The following is a 22,461-nucleotide window of genomic DNA, read 5'->3' as shown; positions in this document are numbered from 1 at the left end:
GTACTAAATATATGCACAGTTATGGTAATTTATGCGTGCGGTATTAAATTGATTTACTATATTGTTACCAACTCAGTAAGCTACCTTCTGCGGAGTTTCAGAATATATTTCTCCAAGTGGTAGCAAATATGATGTATTAACATTTAAATAAATTACAATTAAAAAAATATGCATAACCCGACATATAAATAAATTGAATAGATATACAAAAGGGGAACTAGATAAGGTGGTCATAAGTTAAAATTCTGACAAAAGTTTTCGAAAAACACTTTTTGCTTTAAATTTTCTGTTTTAGTTCACTACCACTGGAAAAAATATTTAATGAGAAACCTTAAATGTTGGAGGGTATGTCCTATTCATAAAACGTCAAAAAATGGAACTAATCCGCATTTGCGTTACATGGAGAGGAAGACCCCTAAAACCTCCTATGTTTAGCCTAGCAGCAGTGTTCTAACCCATGTTCCGTCTACCACTGAGGATATTTTACATGAGCATTTTATTTTATTTTATAACCATCGTTGAACAGCCGACCCAATTTTTGGATTTACGTCTACTAATGTTCAACTACGTAGCCTTGTAATCTTGAACTCAATCCAGACGACAAGGGAACTCCTGGATCAAGTATTGGGAGAAATTTGCCTTCGTGGAGGACTTTTTGATGGAACTGACCCCCATTTGCGTTACATGAAGAGGAAGACTACGAAAACTTCCCACGGTTAGCCTGACAGCAAGGGGAGTCTAACCCATGATCCGTCTACCACTGAGGATATTTCACGTCAGCACTGTGGTCGGTGCAAGCCGGATGCGGAATTCGTATCGCCCAGCCATCTCCGGGCCTGAGTCACTACGGCTCCAATAAAGGAATTGATTTATTATAGGATATTGGAGGACTTTGTGACCCCATCAGATTTAAAGTGCACTAGTCGTCATTTAATACATAGGGATTCTTCCACTGGCGGAATTCAAACTCCTGCTCTCGCGAACACAGGCACAACTTCAAATTTAAACCGATTTCCGCTTTGATACATTTAAAATTTGTGTCACTCGTAAACTCTAGATATGCTAAGATATCATTTTTTGAACAGTCGGCGTCCTTGATCTATATTTCCTTTAATTCTACTTACCAGTCGAAACAGTTTACAAAATAAGTAGCCCTTTAATGACGCTGTTGTAATTCATATTTAAATTCTCAATTTTTTAGTTAATTTAATTTTAGCATTTTCTAGTTCATGAAGATTACAATTTGATATTTGAATTCTTCCTCTTATTATTTAAATCCTATTCATTAATACAACGTGACGCTAACTGACTTTTTTAATAGTTAATTGATTATAATAAGAGAATATATTATTATAAACTTCTAAAATTAAGATTAAGTATCAGAGAATTTTCAATAATTTCAGAATTTTCTTAAAATTCGCAGATCTTAATTATATTTGCAACATGCAAATGAAATCTTACTTTGTTTTCCGTTAAAGCTCCAACTACAATGGGTGTTATGAAGCCTGTAACACTGGATATCCCATTAGTCAGTCCCATCAAAGTACCTATAAAATTTAAACAAAAGAAGAAACAAATGATTATAAGTAGCAATTCCTAATGTGAAGAATTTCTTTTAATTGTTGTAACTATATTAAAATCATCACCATCTTATTTGAAGTAGTTAAAACAAATATAGTTACTGAAATGTGAAAAAAAGGAATTCATAAATAAAATATTTTGTTCTGTGTATTATTTTACTGTAATCAAACGAGATTAAAAACAAGTCGATAAAACTAGAAGAAGTAAGAGTAACAGTAAGTGTTAAGTGTTGCTGTAAGTATTAAAAGTATATATATTTTAAGTTAGATACATTTACACATATTACAATTACACTATTGAAACTATTAGTTCTATCTACGTCGCTTGTTGTTTTTTGACTCAGCGGGAAAAAAAAAGGAATTAATATCTCACTTGTCTAGAGAGAAATGCCGGATGAGCAAATTTGATATAAGTGCTACACTGTATTAAACTTTACTTAGTATTAACTCTATCAACCTTCTTTCAATTTATTTAATTCAGCGTAAAAATAATCTTTCACTTAATAACACAGTTTGACGAGTATATAAATATATGTCAAACAATTTAATTTTTATATAGTATATTCACTAAATAGCTTATAACTAATCCTGAAGTCTCAGTTTTGGCTTCATACGATAGAACTTAAATAATTTCCCTATACCTCACTTGTATAGGTATTCTCTTTGTAGTAAAATATAACGTTCCCATCTGACATTCACTCCCTCACTAAACAAATTAAAGATGGCGGCTAACGCTTACGTTGGAGGCAAACTTCGTAAATATATTAGTCGTTAACGGAACACTTTCTTTTAAAACATATTTTCCAAACTTTTTCCTATTTCCTTAGGAATTGGTTACTACTAAGCAAAATATTAAATTAAATGCTAAGGAATAGACTTATTTAGGTCCAATTATGTTTTCACTTCTAATTTTAAGAAATAAATATGAAAAATAAGCTTATTTTTATCTTTCTAGAGACTTTATTGACGAATTTTTTTCAAAAAATATTTAGAAATTGGTTGATGGTAAAGTACTGTACATAACGCATAACGGGCAAGACGCATAACGAACTAGAGCTGCATAACGGGCTATTAGCGATGGTTTGGGAGTCATCTCTGAGGATAATCCAGAGAAAATATACATACATCACATCCCGTTTTACAAAGAGGACTCATTCACACACCGTCCATCCTTCCGTTTCGTAATTTTTACCTGAAACACAGCACGATCAATCTCTGATTCAGTATCCTAGTTATTTGTCATGGGAACGTAGTGGACTTTGTGACCCTGACAGATGTAGTATGCACTTGTTGCCATTTTATATACGGGGAGTCTTCGGCTCGCCGGGGCTTATCTATCAGACATGTTCCCAATGCTCCTGTGAACCAGCCAGGCTATCGCAGCCGTATTGTTGACGGAAAATGGTATCAAATTAAGATACTTTATGTTTTTGCAATTACTATAATACCTTATTTTGTCAAAAACATAATGCACATATTTGTTGCAACTTCTTTCAATGCTTTAAGTTTTAAAGTGATAAGAAAATAACTTGAAATAGCATTTTGAAAATATTCGACCACCAATGAAAATTTTTAAGGACGAGAGTTCTCTTGGCTTATGGGTCAAAGAACTGCATTTCATATGCATAGTTACTTAACAAAAGATTGATTTATAATATGGACTTTATCTATCACCCACAGAAGAAAGGATTGAGAAGATACGAACATTGTTAAACTTAAGCATCTTTACCATACTGAACGGTTTATTAACCACGAAACCAATTGAGTGCTCATTTAATGAATCTTACCTGCGTATTCAGGAGACATGTCCAGGTGTGTAAGCATGTATCCACAACTGCAGAAACTTCCAAATATGACTGCCAGCATCAAGAAAGCAACGCACAGAGTGACGTTGCAGCCAGCTAAGCCAACTCCCACAAATAAAAGAGCAGGAACAAATCCGGCTGGAAAAAATAATCACTGTTAACGCATTCAAAGCAACTCTAACTACAGGGTGTCTCACAGCTTGGAGCATAGGTAGGGTATTTCCTAAGGATTGTCTATTGCCGGAAATCTCTTCGAAATCTTAATGAGTAAATTAGATTATAACAGCTACTTTCAGTCCTATTTAAATGCAGTTTTTCATAAGAAGTATTAGAAAGCATAAAATTAACATAAATATAAGATATTTAAATCAATAAATATATCTTTTCAAAGCGCAGAAATATACAGTCTATAAATGGCAGTGTTCCTAGAGGCATATGAGAACAGTTCCGGCCATGGCTTACTAGCATTTCACAATCCTTAAGATGTGTGCCCCTTCCCATTAATAGTATGTACGCGAAGTTTCTGCACGCTTTATATATCGCATAACTTTCTACAAATGGCATACGTTCAGTTATTGGATATGATTTCTAACGCTTTTGACATACAAAGTGTCTTAAAGGTGTTGCGTCAAAGCTTTGGGGAAAATATTCTATATCATAAAGCTATTGACCGGGATTGCATAGCAATTCCTCATAGAAGGATTATCGAGAACTGAATTCATCCTATTATTGAGAACTAAAAGCAGAAATTCAGACGTCACCAGTCTGAAAAAAAAAATTACATTTCTAAAGCCCCGCCCTGAAAGAATACACAAATAATCGCCTGACAAAATAAGCCAATCGTCTAGGGCCTGAATTCTGACATGACAGGGATTTGTCTTCCCTCGACGATGATTCTTGAAATCAGGCAAAAACGATCGTTGAGAAAAAAAATCAGTCATTTCATTCTTCTTGTGAGTCAAGCGTTGCGCAAACGGTAGTTTTTATGTGCTTCACATCCCTTTAAAGTTTGTCGCTTCATTTTTTAGACAATTTGTTACAATAAGGTACAATTTATAACAATAATAATATTCTTTCTACTTACCCAGCCCAGCACAAAATTTTCGTGTGAAGTTAAGGGTCGCATATCCTTTTCTGACCACTAAATCACACACAAAACCGAGGACAAGGACAAAACCGGTCTCTAGAAAATATGGCATCGATGACAAGTAGCCATTCTGTGAAGTAAAAACATTTGAATGGTGAGTTATAGATTTTCATATAACTCACTGTATACACTATCGTAATTCTATAATACGCATTTTTACTACCATAATAATTTTCGCATTTAAACATATTTTAAAATTTAATTAATCAATGTAATTAAAATTAATAAAAAGGTGACAGAGTCGTTATGACCCATTCGCAGTTGAGAGAACTTCGGTTCCCTCCCAGCATACTAAGGTGAAACGTAATTGAGCGCGTACATCAGAATCATTTTAGTCCTGTCCTCAGAAGAAAGAGGAATATTTTCTTCCTAGCATATCTCCTTGTTATTTTAATGGAAGAAAATGGATGCGAGTACCTTAAAGTCAAAAATCATAAAGATATTCCAGACCATGACTTTAGATGCTCATACAGAATCTGACAGATCCAGTGCTTTTAATTGCTCGAAATAAAATATTGCTCCATATTTCTTTATTCAAATGCAAAAAATTCACAAATTGAAAAAAATTTGAAAGAAAAATTTTGTACATTACTAATGTTTTGCATTATTAAATGCTTAAAATAAGTTTTTTTATCAATTTGTTTAATAGTTGTGTTATAATGATGAATTATTTTGTGATTTGAGAGGAAGTTATTCAGTGATTTAAGAGGAAATATCGAAGTGTAATATTATGGCAAAAATATCGACAAAATAGTCGCGTTATGATAACCAATAACTTAGTTATGATAGATGCAACTTAGTTATTCAATATTGAAATGCGAAATTTTGGCAAAAAATGTCAGCAAAATAGTTGTGATAATTACACAGTGATGAGAAATGAAACTTACTTTTTCAGTATCAAAGTGCCATATTGGGATCAGAAAATATCGACAGAATAGTTGTGTTATAATAAACAATTACTCAGTGATTAGATATGAAAATAACTTTTTTATTATCGAAATGTGGCAGAAAATATCTGCAGAATAATTGGGTTATAGTAACCCATTGTTCAGTGATGTGAGATTAAACTTACTTTTTCAATATCGAAGTGTGACATTGTGGCAAAATAGTTGCGTCATGGTAACTCATTATTCAGTGATGAGAGAGGAAATTTGCTTTTTCAATGTCGTAATCTACTATTGTGGCAAAAAATGTCGTCGAAATATTTGTGTTATAGCAGAATACTCGATGAAGAGAGGTGAGACTTACCTTTTCAATGTCGTAATCTAATATTGTGGCAAAAAATGTCGTCGAAATATTTGTTTTATAGCAGAATACTCGATGAAGAGAGGTGAGACTTACCTTTTCAATGTCGTAATCTAATATTGTGGCAAAAAATGTCGTCGAAATATTTGTGTTATAGCAGAATACTCGATGAAGAGAGGTGAGACTTACCTTTTCAATGTCGTAATCTAATATTGTGGCAAAAAATGTCGTCGAAATATTTGTTTTATAGCAGAATACTCGATGAAGAGAGGTGAGACTTACCTTTTCAATATCAAAGTGCAATATTGTGGCAAAAAATGTCGGCAAGTCATTGAGAAGAGTATAGAAACTCCAATCCATCCCAATCTGGTTGATCGTAAGAGCCCAGAATGGAATTGAAGTCAGGACTTTACTCCATGGGAATGGAGGTAACTGCAGAACAATAAAGACGATTAATCCATTTTGCCACAAAACAATTATTCCTTTTTAATGCCGCGAAGAATATCAATATTTTACTTTTAAATAAGATAATTCACAAAATTGATTTTCATAAGAAGAGTGAAAAAAAAATTCTTTTTTCTATGAAAGTACAATTTAGAATAATATTTCTACAGCTTGACAAATTTTTAGAGCGTCAAATAATTTTCTGGTACGATTTGTTGGTTATGGTGGTTACTTACTTATCCTCTTCGTGCCAATCTGGCCAACGCCTCCTACAACTGAAAGCTTCCACACGGGTTTTTTATAGGTAGTCCGATCAGACCACTATGAAGGTAAACCGTTTTACGAAAAAGCTCTTTAATACAAAATCTAGCAAACATAAGAAAGTGGTAGCAAATATATGTCAAAAAATTTGTTTAATTTACGAATACGATAGATTTGTCTTATTTACTTGTATACCACTACAGATTCAGTTCTCAAATATGTATGATAGATTTCTCTCAAGTGCTTTTAAAATAAAATTTGGGCTCATGCGCACAACCGGTTCACTTTTTAAATAGTCTGCGCGAACTATTTATGAAAAACCGTGTGGAAGCTATCTTAGGAGGTGATGATCTGGCACATAAGAACTCGAGTCTTTTTCTCCACACACTCCTGTTTCTCGCCAGGCAACGCGTTTCTTCCCATCCAGTTAATCCTGCTCTTCTAGGATCTTCCTTGATGCTTCTTTGCCATGTAAGTCTCGGTTTCCCTCTTTTTCACGTTCCATCAGGAGCCCATGAGCTTGCAACATTTGCAGGATTATTTCTATCTGTTCTTAGTATATGGCAGATCCCACTCCACCTTAGTTTAAAAATTTCTTCATTAACAGATGGGACATTAGCTTTCGCTAAAAGGTGTTTATTTGGTATACTATTGGGCTAGAAGATTTTTAGTATTATTTTCAAGCATCTATTGTGAAAATTTTAAGTTTTTTTCTTTTTCTGATTACCGGGGACTCCAGCATTCGGCACCATACCGAAGGATGGAACGCACGGTAGCGTTATGGACACTCATTTTTGTTTTTTATTTTATATTTGAGGCTTGCCAAATGCCGCGAAGAATATCAATATCTTACTTTAAAATAAGTTAATTCAATAAATTGATTCTCTTAAAACAAATAAAAGAAAATTTTCCTCCTGAAACCACAATTTAGAATAATATTTCCATAGTTTGGCAACTTTTTAGAGCATTCTGGAAAAAGAAATTTCTTTGTTAAACATTATAGACACATGATAAAGTTCAAAAGAATATCATTAAAAGAGTAAAATAATATTTTCTTCTTTTAACAAATTTTCTTTTCAATTTACACAAATTTCCATTTTAATTAGTACAAATTATTTTCATGTACGATTTGTTGGTTATGGTGGTTAAGTTGTACTAAATTAAAGCCCACGAATTGAACAAAGAATTAACTATTTAAACATACATTTATTATTCCATCCTGGAAAATGACATTATCCGAGGATTGAGATACGATTCTGATTCGAATTCTGTGTTTTTCGACTGGGCTCTTAGATTTATCTTAACCGGCAGCATGTGAATCTTTAATCATAATTAACATTAACGTAATAAGACTTTATTGAAGAGTATTACTAAAAGTATTGAATACAGTACAGCAAACTGAGAATATTATGTTTTAAATTGCAAACAAATTAAACAACGAAAAGCATAATGCCTACGCGTATTTGATACCAATACTGAACATAATATGTTCACTTTGAGATAATTTGATTAAATACATGGTTAACATAATAGATTTTATAAATTTTATAGAGTACCTTTACATTTTGTGAAATTTTTTGATTTGATGCGATGTATTCTGACTCCTTACTTGTAATGCACGGATGTGTATGAGGAGTATCGGTGACTAAGGCCGACCACAGAATGAACCAAAGACAAGCAGCCAGACCTGAAAGAAGAATGTATTATTTTCAAATTTCGAACAGCAATTTATGAATTTCAAGTAAGTATTTCTCAATTCTGCAATATTATATGCTTTTATTTTTTAAAAGTATCATCGTGTAGAATGTTTTCGATTTTTTTAACCATCTTTCTTTAGACTATGAGTCCTGTAGCATAAGGGTTTGAAATTTCATAACGACAAGTATTCAAAGCATTGATTGCCAGGCAAATGACCCTGCGTCAGTCTTTATTTATTCTGTATAATAAATAATAGAAATGAAAGAGATGTATATAGAAAAAAATACAAACTCGCAAGTTTGAAAAACCTTTAAAATGCTTGGAAAAATCAGCAGCCTGAAGGTAAATTTAGCGTATAAATTATGCAGGGCGAAAAAAAAATTATTGATTATTTGAATTATCAAATGAAAGAAAAACGGAAGTAGACAGAAATATGCTGCTGTTGTGCTTTGCTTAGGAAACAAGTTACTTTTTCTCGGCAAGTTTCAAAATTTGTTTTAAATTTCACCAACAGATGGCCCTTTAAACTTAGAAAACTAAATGATTTGTTGCGCAATATAAATTACTTCGCTTTTTTTTGTATGACACAAAACATTTGCGAATAAAATTATGGGAGGAAAGTATTGTAAAGAAAAATGAAAAAAAAAGTATTTAGGTGAATAAGAAATGAAATTTTTTTATTTTTTGCGTTATTTTTAACAAAACTAAAATATAATTCGGTAGAGAAAGAATTTCGTTACCAGTTACGTAAAATGATGATGGCCAGCCCCCGAGGAAGTCAGATTTGCATAAAACACCCGCAGTAGCCATTCCTGCAACGCTGCCCAGATTGATGCCACAGTAAATGGCGGATGACAGGAAGCTCTTTTCTGTGTCCGGCAACCAACGTCCAAGCATGGAATGAATGGAGGGGAACACCACTCCCTGAATATATTCAAAAATTATTAACAAATTAGATTTTTAATATAGTATTTGTAATAGAATTGCCATTCATTTAACCCCTTGGGGACGGATGATTCAGAAAAGCATTCGTACAAAATCAGAATCAGGATGTAATTAAATAAAAAACGGTAACTAAATGTAGTCGCTGCTAATTTGACAGACTTACTTTGCTTTTACTTTAATTATTGTTAGTTTAATCATATATATAATCAATGTTAATTCAAAGTATAACTAAATAGTTTTATTTTGAACAAAGTAAGGGTGAATTAAATAAATCAAACAATTATAACTCCGCCCACAAATAAACTGCTAAAGAATTACTTTGATTACCAGTTTTATCTTTTTACCCTGGTTGATACGGTTTTATGCTGGCACGTATTTGTGACAGTCGGCGAGAAAGGGTTAAAAGGTGTTCTTTGAAAATTATTTAAAAAAAATGGAGAAAACAAGAGTCACAGTTTGAATTACCTGACCCATTAATGATCGTCCATCCTTATTCTGATCTTTCCAACAGGTACCAGGGGCCTTATCCGGTCACAGAAATTTATTTTTATACATTCGCTGTTACTCATACAGGTTTGTGTGTTCATTTTAAGGCTCAACCAAAAAGTTCTTGCCAAATTGTAGAACAGATTAAGTAAGAGAATTAAATTCCAAATATATATCTAAGATTACGATCAGACTCAGATCCGCTACCTCCACGCTAAGGCGCCTCTAGCGGAGAGGCGACATCGCTTGGACAGGGAGTCCCACTCTCTAATTGTTTGATTGGTCACCTGGGGCTACTTGTGGGGAATGCTTTATCTTGATTAAAGGGCCGTTGTCTTGACTTGATACTAATTCCTGAGTTCCTTGGGCCGCTTGCGGCTCTCTTCCTCTCACTTAAATTTGTTTCCCTTGTCTGGTACGATGCATAAGAGAATGCAAATGTGATGAAAGACAACCCCCCATCAAGAAGTTTTAAGATCAAAGTATAAGACATATCTATGTACAGTTGAGATGATGAAGCGATGGAACTGTGAAATAAAAGCAAAATTGAAGTAAGTTGATTACATACATGTTTACAGAATTATTCACAGGGGCTAAGCATTTTGAAGGCTTGCGAAGGAAGCGTCATCAAAGTGAAATGAAGCAATTGACCTTATTGAGATATCTTCTCTCAGATTCCCAAATGTAAAAAAAGAATTAAAATTGGCATCATCACATTTTGACAAAAAAAGATCGTGCAATAAGTGGGCCAGAATGGCTTCATCAAGCTGAGCACCGTAAGGAAAAGGTTAGCTTCACAATGTGTTCGTCAAGTGGATCTATCTTGAGATCTCTAGGCAGGTCTCTATTTCTGATGAACCATTGAGCCAAGCTTATTATTTGTTTGGGCAGGTGCTGAGTTTGTCAACTAAAGATGGCGAAATTTTAACCCAAGCATGAGTTAATTTCGGTCTTATTTTGGGCAGGTACAATAATCTTTTTAGTTTAATCTCCATGTTGGAATGGTAGAGGATAGCTTGTTATTTTTTACTTGTCGCATGCATTATGACGTTTTGTACATGGTCTTTTCACATAAATTTTTTAATTCATGTAAGTCCAAGATATTTGGCCATGATGACGATGGGGATGGTCTCATCGAAGAATACAAGATGATTTTGAATAAGCAGCTGTTGGATTTCAGATACAAATATAAATACAAATATAATATGTATTTGTTCCATTGATGTATTATGGTAGACAGAACTATGATGTTTCCACAATCTAAATATTGTTAAATAATCACTTGTGTTATATTCTGTGGCTGGTTAAGAAAAAAACTATTATCCCTACATAGAGAGACTGTTTGCATCCAAGTAAGCGCCAAATGAATGCCAAGATCGCAGTATATCAGTTCTTGAAGGAACGACGTTGCACAGCCTTCTTTTTGCTTGCCTTTTTAAATCGTGTGAAATGAAAATGAATAAAAAGAAACTTATTGAATAAGAATGATTTTTTTGTTTCTTTTCCTTTAAATTAGAAAATTGCATTTTATTTAAATAATAGAAACTGATAAAAGAATAATAAATATTGTTTCTTGCAGACGATTTTCTAAATAAATTAAATAAAATTAAAAATTCTTTAACTCCTATTTGATGTGTTAAGGGCGTGTCAACATAAGACGCGCCATTTCTTACTGGTCCAATCAAATCCAATGCTCTTAGGCCGGGGTAGCCTGGTTGGTAAGGCACTGGGCCCATGTCGAAGTGATCGTGGGTTCGATCCCCCCGACCGAAGACTCCCCGTGTAGCAAATGGTGACAGATACACGTTAAATCTGTCTGGTCACGAAGTCCTCCGTGTTTACATAACAAATCTATACCTCTGGTGGTACTGGTAAAGGAGATCCCTTGTCTTCTGGATTGGGATCAACCTTACAAGGATACGGAGTTGAACATTGGGAGTCGTAAATCCAGAATTGGATCTGCAGTTCAACGACGGTATATATATATAATAAAATAATGTAATAAAAAGTAATAAAATAAAATCCAATGCTCTTGCAACTTCATGAAGTTGTTTCTTTTTCAAGAACGAATGTTCTCCTTATTTATCGAAATATGCCGTCAAGTCTTGGATTCCAGTTAAACTACAAAAATATAACTTTTTTTTTAATAATTCTGTGACATATAGTAAGAGATAGAAAGAATAAAACTTATGTCTGATGTGTTTAATTTTTAAAAGCTGTTATAGTGTTTTGAAAGCATATTTGCATAATTTGAAAACTAAATGAAAGGGAATTATATGCTGTCTCGGATTATTAACTAAATCTTATATTGGAATGGCCTATTTTTAATTTGTGACTGAGTATTACACCTTTTTCAGTTATAATAAGAAGGACGATCGAATAGTCTTTTGAAAAAAAACGCTAGGCTCAAATAATATAAACTTGAAGTAATCTTGCATTTAAAATTTTATCAGGGTTGTCTCGACCGGGAAAAAATAAATAAATGGTGATTTTTAGTGACAGTGTCATTTATCCAGAGCTCCTTAAAATATGTATGAAAAGATTCTCGACTTATGGTTCATCATTAGTACAGCTGATGTTACCATATTACTGTTGGCCTTATGAACCCAATACTATTAGATCCCGATTTAATTTCATTTAAATAATCTCAGGCCACCAAATCTAAAATTTAACAACGATCATTAAATTGATATGATATCTCATCGTCATTTTAAACCAAAAGATGATATTGTATCATTATTTTAAATAAATGAATAAAATATAAGTTTTAAACAAGTATTTCTTTAAACTTTATTATTTTATAACCGTCGTTGAACAGCCGATCTAATGTTCGAGTTCACGACTACTAATATTCAACTCCACAGCCTTGTAATTTTCAAGCCAATCCAGACGACAAGGGAACTCCTGGATAAAGTATTGTAAGAAATTTGCCTTCGTGAAGGAATTTTTGAGGGAGAACTAACCCATATTTGCTTTATACCAGGGATGGGGAAACTACGTCCCGCGGGCCAACTGTGGCCCACTGGAAGATTTTATCCGGCCCGCGGATAGAATTTTTATTTGCCGATCAGCGGCAAATATAAACAATATACATCCATTTTATTGTCGACTATGTTTAAAATTATTTCTGTTTTTACTTTTTTAACAAAGTACTGATGACATTTTTACTTTCTCTATTTTTGTTCCACAAAACATAAATTAATGGAAATAGTTAGTACAGACAGCTTCAATTGGTAAAATGTTGAAAGCAGAAGTTCTTTATAAAATAGCCGTTGATTGGCTCCAACTAGCGTTTGTCTTTCTCGAGGAGCTGACTTATGGAATCTAATATAGGTAAATTGTGCTTCACATTTGGCAGACTGCGCATTTTACGCTCCAAAGAGCGGACAATCTAACAATCATCTGAAGCAGTTGTTTCTAAATATGCCTAAGTTTGACAAATCATTACCAAAAGCTAGTTTCCAATATTTAAAATTTCACGCCCAGAAAATCAGTGCTATGTTTGCTTAATCTTATATACGTGAACAAGAGTTTTCAATTATGAACCTTAGAAAATATTATTTCAGAAGTAGACTAACAGAAAAGGATTTAGCCTTGTTCCTTAAAATAAGCACATCTCACTTCGAACCTTAATATAAGGAACTTTTAGAAATGAAATCGCAATTTCCTTCATTCCACTAAATATTTAAATTAAAACTTGTATATCACTTTTTTTTTCTTTCTTAAATTTTGAAGATCTTACTTGGCCCACCAAATATTTTTTTTCTTGATTTTTGGCCCTCGATCAAAAAAGTTTGCCCATCCCTGCTTTATACGGTGAGGAAAACTACTGAAACCTCCCATAGTTAGCTTAATGGCAAAGGGAGTTTAACCCATAATCAGTCTACCACTGAGGATATTTTACGTCTGCACTATGGTCGGTGCGAGCCGGATTTTGAATTCGAATCCCAGCCATCACTGGGATCGATTCCGGGTCGACCTCGTTGGGAGGTGAACGCTCTATCACCAGAGGCTTGACTCATAGTTTAATTTTTATTCTGCTTCAGAATGATCCCTCACCAATTTGGCGATTATGATTTTCTGATATGGCCTTAGTTACGTGGATGTAGGATTGTCAGGGTTCTTCTGTTATACGTTTACGGTAATAGCTCGGTATTTAAGTATATATATATAAGCAATACAGTTTAAATTCATAAGTAATAAGAGAAATTTTAAAACTTTGCTTACCTGTGCCACTCCCTGCAGGGCTCTGATAGCGATAAGAGCAATTACATCAAAACGAGCGACTACTGGGGTCAAGAGGGACAACAGGGCTGATGCTATAGTTCCTAAGCCGAAAACCCATTTAGCACTGTAAATCTCTGACAGTCTTCCAGCTGGAACTTGCATGACACTGTAACCGTAATAGAAAGCACCTAACACATGTCCTTGTATTTGAGGCGTCCAAGCAAATTCTCCTTCCTGCAACAATTATTTTTTTCCATACATTTCAAAGAACAAAAAATGAATAATATTATAATATATTATATACAATAATTTGATTATATACCTACTCCATGCATAAGCGAATGTGAAATAAAATAATTTAACGGAAAATGGAAGGACATTATACTTAGGAAACAGAAAAAAATATTTATCAACATTAGCTGCGCATTTCATCAACAGATGGTGCTGATGACTAGAAAATCTATAGGACACTATTTTTTACCGCATGTCGGACTTTTCCAACTGAAATATTTGCATGGGCGATTCTCAGTTCCATGCAACGCTGTTGGTGCAAATTGTGATTATTTTGAAAAGATTGTAACTTTTCTCAGTCTTATCTTGAACAGGACTTAATGTTCATGTATTCGTTGAATGGAATAAATGGGCATTTTATAGAATGAGGTTGGCTTTCTGGCCAGTATGAAACATGATAGTTGTTATTATATGCTGTTCATTGTATATAGTGCTTTTCATAATTAATTCTATAGGATTCCTAACAAAGTGAGAAAAAAATAACATTTCGGTTGATTTTATGTATTCAGCACAATGACAATGAATCCAGAATACTTCATATATTGATGATTAACGTATATGTTCAGAGATGATGACTACGCCGCTATATGCAAAATATTTTTTTTCAAAAGTGGTAGACAATTAAAAATAAAAATTTACGTTATTTCAGTTAATTCCGCTATTGTTTTAGAAAGCTCATCACAACATAATTTGATCCAAGGGGAGTTTTGGATCAATTATTCTAATTGTATCCTTAGTGGTGGGCAAAATATTTTTAAAATAAATTATACTAAACTATGAATCGTACATCAAAGCATACATTTTGCTACCACTTGCATACCTGCCAACTTTTATGCATTTGGAGTAAAATTTTATTTTCATATTTAAAGTGGTAGTAAATACAATTTTTTTCTTTTTTAAACTTAATTGTTGAATGATTTTGATCACCACTATTCTTGAAAAAATTAAGCAAATATATTAATATGTGTTACTATCATGGCTGTCAGCTTAAGCTTTTTCAAGTAAAACGTATTTTTTTGCTTAAAGTAGAAATTTTAATTCCATGTTACTACCACTGGGAAAAATCATAATGGAAGGGATTAAAAGTTGGCAGGTATGCATTAGGAACATTTTGCCCACTGAGTGGATCGAGTTGGTCTTCCGTTTGTCTTTAACTTATTTGAATAATATAATTTCTAAAATCAATTTAAATGAAATGTTTATCGTTAAAATTTACTGCCATTTGAAATATTGGAGAAAAATTCCAAAAAAGGAAGGAAAAAAAACGGAAAAGCTGTAATACATTTTTTTTCTCAATTAAAGATATATAAAGACCGCGGGAGAAAATTGGTTTATCTCTATAAACACTGATTAGGAGAAAAAAAGTAATGTGACGTGCAGGAAGAGTTTTTTCACAATACTACCGTCCATTTTCACTGTGTAATAACTCTCGAGGAGAACCGATTTTACACGTTTTTAATTTAGTAATTTAGTAAAATACAACGGATAGTATAGGATTTAGTAAAATTCAAAATTTAGTAATTAGTAAAATACAACGGATCGCGATATACTAGTCATTTCTTTGAAAAATAAACATAAACTTTTCTTCTTCTTTGGTGTTTAGATTTCATCTTTAATCGGTACTCGAAATACAAAAAATCTCTCCTGCAACTGGTAAAAAACACATAAATTTTAGTAATATTGCAATAAAACTATACAAACATTTTAAATTTTTGATTTACAAATTTTTGTGGATGCAAAAAGTACTAAAAATTTAAAAAGTATGAAAATGTACGTCTATATACCCTTGGCTGAATCTTTAAGAAACTGCTGTTACTAAAAAACTCAGGATGTTCACTGCATTCATGTGACGTAACGTTCTCGTGAGTGCTATAAACAGCAGAGTTGTTCACCATGGCAACTATGGCGACATTGATGTTTACTCTCAGGGATAAGTTGACAAAACAACCTAAGAATGCGACTAAGGAGAACACATAACGCATTCCTGGCATACCTGGAACAGGAAAAGCAAATTACAGTTACAAGAGATCATCACAGCCTGTACTCAAGATGTGGCTGTCAGCCACCATCGGCATCTATTAAATACATACCCAGTCTACGTGTTAAAATTTCATATCTTAATGTTTTTATAACCTTTGTTGAACAGCCGACTCAATTTAGAGTTCACGGCTACTAATGTTCAACTCCATAGCCTTGTCATTTTGAACCGAATCCAGAAGACAAGAGAACTCCTGGATCAAGTATTTTGAGAAATTTGCCTTCGTGGTAGACTTTTTGATGCAACTAGGCCGCATTTGCGTTACATGGAGAGGAAAACCTTCCACAGTTAGCCTGACGGCAAGGGGACTCTAACCCATGATCCGTCTACCCCTGAGGATATTTTACGTCAGCACTGATATTTATAAAATACCAACAATACTGAAAGCTTTAGTTTTAATATTTTTACCACTCCATAAAATATTTTTAAAAATTCAATATTTGTCCGCCGTACAGGGATGAAAGCGAGACGGAAAAGAGGAAAGGCTGGTAGTAAAACCATTTCAGTTATAGCTAGTTTTGGGGAGGAGTTTACTTATTCTTTTTTTACATTTTTCAACAATATCTACTTTATCTTAGAAAAGAAGCAGTTTTATTCACAGAAGCATTTACACATTGTACTTGTATCAGGTAATGCTACTGTTCGTGGGAATTTGACCAACAATAAAAAATGACTTAACTTATTAATTATTCACAGAGCAATTTAAGATTGATATATTTATTCGAACATAAACTTATCATTGTCTTCGAAATGGAATGCTACTCGATTTCAAAGTTAATTTATAAAATAACTTTTAAAATTCGAATAACTTACCATACTTTTTAGAGTTCATTTTCATGAATAAAAGTCGATAAACATGGAGAGCATATCTCTTGGGCTAAAAAATAAGAAAATATTCAGAATAAGGTTTCAAAATTCTTTCAAAATTTTTTATTTCTTTCGGAAGGAATTTTTAAAAAACATTAAATTTCATGCCGACCAAATCTTCCTGCTTTTCCAAAAGATTTAAATTTTATACATTAACTCTTTTCATTTTATTAGATTTAATATAATTTAAAATGATTTTATGTACCACTACTTTTAAATAATTAAGAAATAAACTATAATTTGCCTGCAAGAATAGTTAAGAGTCAGCTAAGTTTTAGCGAAACACAATTTCCCTATCACAAGCACAAACTTTTTTGAAAAGTGCGAAAAATATCAGAATTAACAATACGTTTTATGTCAAACATTTATATACCACTATAAAAATTTTGAGGAATCACTAGACGCCCTATAGTATTATGAACAAAATTTGATTAGAATGGTGCAGTTGGTAGCCCTATAGCAATCGGGCAGTTGTAGGATCAGAGGTTAGAGTGGCTTTCCAAAATATTTATTGTGGTGGCAAATTATGTATCGTAAAATATGCTTCTTATTTTTAAATACTTATCATCAACCCTTTCTGATTATCATAAAAATTTGCTTGGGCCTTGAAAATTTTAAAAAGTGGTAAAGAAAATGAAACAAATGTCAATATTTCAACTTATGTGTAACCACCACTAAAAATTGCTTTCTAAAGAAAGTATATATTCATGCAACACCCAATTTATAATGTGATACCATACCTGCCAACTCTTCCGGATTTTCCGGAAGATTTTATTTTCATAATTAAAGTGGTAGTAAATATATACTATTTTTTCGTTTATGAATTTAATATTTAAATGATTTTGATCACCACTATTCTTACAAAAATTAAGCACATATATCAACAATACAACGTATTTGTTTGCTTATAATTGAAGTTTTAATTCCATTTTAATACCACTGGGAAAAATTATAATGGAAAGGATTAAAAGTTGGCAGGTATGTGATATATAAAGATAAGAAACATCGTCTATCATTATCTTAATTTTACTACCACTACTGAAACTTTTCAATAACCGCGGGAAACCTATGTGCAGTTAGACATCTGACACTACGATGCCAATCTTAGTTAAAAATATTTTCTAGTGGTAGCAAAATTTAATTTATTTTTAGTTCAGTATTTATCATTTTAAGTAATTTTTCCACCACGAAGTATCAAAACTATAATGTAACTATGCAAATGTAACTATATTGCAGTTATCTCGAAGTGATACTTTTAAAAAGTAGGCGTAATTATCCTTATTCTACAAGTTTTAATATTTAATTCACTTATAATTTTTTAAAGCTTTCACGGAAAGCGGAGCAGTTAGTATCCCTGCTGAAATAATCTTGGCAGTGATCGGAAAAAAATTAAAATTCCTTTTGCTTTGTTAACACTGGGGAAGGGGGACACGATTTATTTTTAGTTTTCCGTTGCACGAATTGTGCACGAATCTTAGATATTTTCTTGCCATAGATTACAAATTCAGAAATCTATTTCTCTGTACAAGTTTTTATAAAATTTTATTATATATACCTAACTACGATTTTATTAAATTCACTTGACTGAATACTAAGTGTCCTTACTTCTCTGCTACATAGGGAGTGGTACGAAGAAGACAATAATACATTTAATTTATGATGCTATAAAATAAGATCATATGTTTCTTTGTCTCAAGTGATATTTTTAAAGGAGCAGTTAAGTGCATTCTTCATAAGCTTGTACATTCAGACAGAAAATAAATTACACTAGAAAAAAAAATCCGTAGCTTTCGGAACAAAACTAATTTCAGATTTGAAATTTCTAGACTCGACTATTTTTGATTAAGTACTTGTATAAATACAGCAAAAATTTGTTTCCCAGAAGAATTTGTTTACGCGGTATCCGAGACATTTGAACCAATTTGAATTTAAATTGGGCTCTGAGATGCTGCAAGCGGCCCTTATCCGGACAAAAGTTGTATTCATACTAGTAAAGAGCAACTACCTTCGAGTAAACATTAAATATTCCAGTAAAATAAAACCTCTCAATCTAAGATTTGTTTCATAGAAAGCTTTTATAAATGATAACTGAAAATTTCACTACTTCCCCCTGTACGCTTGCCCCTTTTTTGAAAGAAATTAGAGCAATTGCAATTTATGCCAGCTGGTGTAACAATGGGGATGATTTCCGAACTACAGAACGATAATACAAAGCCACAAAGATTATCTTCAGCAACGAACAATTCAGCACATGGAGTGACCAGCTAGATCACTGGACTTGAATCCTATCGAGACGCGTATCTGCTGCCATTCCTCCTCTCCAGATACTTGCCACGCTTGCAACTGCTTTGCAAGAACAATGACTCGCACTTCCAACGAAACTAGCAGACTGCATAATTGAAAGCATTACACGTCACTGTATATGCTGCTAGATGTGGAACGATACAGCGCTGTCTCCATACTGCAAGTATTTCTTTTATTCCAAACTAACACATTTGGTTTATATTCATTTCTTTCATATGCTAATTCCTGTAACATCACAAATGTCTGGTTACTATTTACTTAATTTTTGTACTAATTATACTATCATTAATACATTCATTGAAATGTATGTATAATTTATGTACCATAATTAAAATTTCCATTTAATATTTAATTTGAAAGTCTACTGCAAAACTTAGTCGAAATAATACGTCAATGCAAGCAAACAAATTTTACGAAAAAAAATTCCAGTTGTTTTTAAAAACATCCCATTTCTTCATTATTACAAACATCACATTTCTTGTAAACACATAATTTCTGTATAGAACGTAAATGTGTGAATCTCTACCTAAATTACTATTTTAACTTATAAAATATCAACTTTTTCATAATATTTTTCAAATAGGCAATGGTTGTTCACTCAATGCTTTCATTCTTGTAATTTAATTTTGAAAAATCGTAGACTCAAATTATTCAATAATATAATATTAAAATCCAAATTTTTTTAAAACTTAAGTGATTCCAGCTCTAATAAAAATTAAATTTTGTAACAATGAGTGTAACATTTATCTCAAACACAGAGTCACCAAATACATTACAAAACGTTACGTTTTCGTAACAGTAGTCAGATGGGAAAAAAATTCTTTCGCTATTAATCGAAATTTAGTACAGAATCAGCAGCTACTTGTCATTTAATAATGATGATGAATAGATAAACAAAGGAATAACGAAAATAACAAAATCAAACTACTATACCAGAGAAAAAGTGTAATATTTACCTAGAGCACGAAATCGTCGAACTAAGGAACGTTCTGACACTTACGTAAACAAAAACGAAAAACAAGACAAATATAAGGAAAAAAAAGCATAGGATTGTTTATGATTACTGAGATTACATAAGATTAATCTACGTTAAAAATAAATTCTTATCGGGAAAACCATCAAGTCCAGATTTCCGCAGAGTTCAACTCAAAATGAAGAACATAATGAGGGTTAAAAATTGAGATAACCATCTCAAATGCTACACAGTTGTAGATAGTGTCGTAATAACAATGAGAATGTTAATTAGAAATTCTTATCATATATCTATTTCACGCTTATCAATTTTTTTTTTTTTTTGGTTACATCTTATTAAATATCAGATACAGTGAAAACTCACGGGAGCGACCTCTCTCTGATATCCACTCCCCGTTGAAGGAGGTTGGTTGTTCTTAGGAGTTACCTTCATCGACTTCGAAATGTTATCGAAGGTTTATTTATTTTCACGAGCAAATTTAATTTTATTCAGTGAAGAATTAGTTGTAATTCTTGGTTTAATAAATTCAATTTAGTAGATGTTTATCTATCACTATTTCTAAAGAATTCTAATATAATTCTCCACATTTTTCAGGTAAGCGCAGCCCAAGTGCCCAATTTTTTTATAAATAAAGAAGAAAAGAAAGAAGAAGACCGATATATTATGCAAAACCCTTTAAAAAACTATCAAAATTTGTCTATTATTTGCAAATTTAGTTTGTAGTTAATTACAGTTGGGCCAGACGGGCAAAGCCATGCATAATTAGCGAGGCATTCAAGGTGTTAATTGAAAAATAACAGATTTTAAGTCACTTTTGTTATGAAATTTTCTAATGTTTATGCTGTTAAAAAATTTCTAGCTCATTTTTATTATGGGAAATAAATTTTAGCTACTTTCCTTATATCGTTCTGGCGAAGAATCGAGAGATGAACAAGTATAATTCTCATATACTGGGATTGTTTGAGAAAAAAGTTATGTTCTTGGATTTGATTGGAGAAATATATATTTTTCATCCTTTGGATTGAACAATTATTTAATTATTTTGTTTTAAATTTTGCTTTACGCGTAGTACGTTTCTTTAAATTTTAAAGTAGCCTTTATACTCAATTTCTTACTTTACATTTACACATTGTACTTTGTATTCTAATTTTCAATTTTTACTTCACATTATTTATTACTTTTTTTACTTTTATTTACATACTTTAGATGTTAGCAATACTTTACTTTATGTTCTACGCTTTACATATTTATTTTTTACTTTAACGCTTTACTTCGTAACTTACTTTACATTTTACTTCATGCTTTACTTTGCTGGATATTTTTATGCTCTACTTTATATTTCACACTTAACTTTATACTTTACGATTTTCTTTAAGCTTTACTTTATTTTGCTTTTTACTTGACATTTATTTACCTTATAATTTATGCATTACTGTATTTATAACTGATCAGGGCCTTACAATAAATAAAAATCTTAACTTAAATGATCATAGTAAGAAAATAATAGTTAAAACCTTTAGAATATACACTAATTAAAAATGTCTACTAGCTCCCTTCTTCAAAATGTCACTTAAAAACAACGATAAATATATGTCACATATAACAAACCTATAATTACTTATGCATCCCCTGCCTGGTGCAATTACAACAATGTAAATGCTGAAAAACTTAATGTTTTCCAAAATAAATTACTAAGAAAAATGTTTGGAGACCCATATTTTATTCAAAACAAATATAGACATAGAGATTTTAAATTAAAGACCTTAATTGAAACTTCAATGACACTTAATGCACAAATTGTATAAGAAATTCTCAGCCGCAAACTACAACACTATTTTTAAAGCAGATATGCTATTTGAAGATTCCAAAATTAGATTCCTAGTTCACTAGCGATACTTCTTTATCAGATAAATTAAATAAATTCTTTACTATTTTTAATCTTTTATTGATACTTACAATTTAATTTATAAATTTAAATTATAAGACTGATAGCGTTTGGCGCTGTAGTGATTCCTCTAACTGTTCATAACTCTGATTTCTTATTGGTGCTGCGCAGGGGTGAAAGCGAGACGGAAAAGAGGAAAGGCTGGTAGTAAAACCATTTCAGTTATAGCTAGTTTTGGGGAGGAGTTTACTTATTCTTTTTTTAA

At 32.2% G+C, this 22,461-nt stretch overlaps 1 protein-coding gene across 3 annotated transcripts in view; it reads right to left on the bottom strand.

The window, feature by feature from the left end:
* The window catches only part of LOC107440517 (sialin), a 30,694-nt gene that overhangs the window by 5,311 nt on the left and 2,922 nt on the right, over positions 1-22,461 (bottom strand). For 2 of the 3 annotated variants that reach the window (XM_071181926.2, XM_043048137.3), the window contains exons 2-10: positions 16,981-17,044; positions 15,914-16,122; positions 13,839-14,072; positions 8,921-9,104; positions 8,039-8,169; positions 6,060-6,209; positions 4,470-4,602; positions 3,368-3,523; positions 1,462-1,547 (exon numbers count right to left, since the gene is read on the bottom strand). In XM_071181926.2, coding sequence (XP_071038027.2) covers positions 1,462-1,547; positions 3,368-3,523; positions 4,470-4,602; positions 6,060-6,209; positions 8,039-8,169; positions 8,921-9,104; positions 13,839-14,072; positions 15,914-16,122; positions 16,981-17,005 — 1,308 coding nt within the window. In that variant the 5' untranslated portion in view covers positions 17,006-17,044. Of the gene's footprint in view, positions 1-1,461; positions 1,548-3,367; positions 3,524-4,469; positions 4,603-6,059; positions 6,210-8,038; positions 8,170-8,920; positions 9,105-13,838; positions 14,073-15,913; positions 16,123-16,980; positions 17,045-20,294; positions 20,496-22,461 lie in introns of those variants that run through there. The other variant, XM_043048138.3, reaches the window with a different exon arrangement.

The sequence above is a fragment of the Parasteatoda tepidariorum genome, chromosome 4, assembly GCF_982258835.1.
Source record: "Parasteatoda tepidariorum strain Cologne lab strain chromosome 4, Ptep-v5.0, whole genome shotgun sequence".
NCBI classification, from domain to species: Eukaryota; Metazoa; Arthropoda; class Arachnida; order Araneae; family Theridiidae; genus Parasteatoda; species Parasteatoda tepidariorum.
The sequence above is the reverse complement of the archived record's forward strand: the minus strand, read 5'-3'. Positions and strand labels throughout refer to the sequence as shown.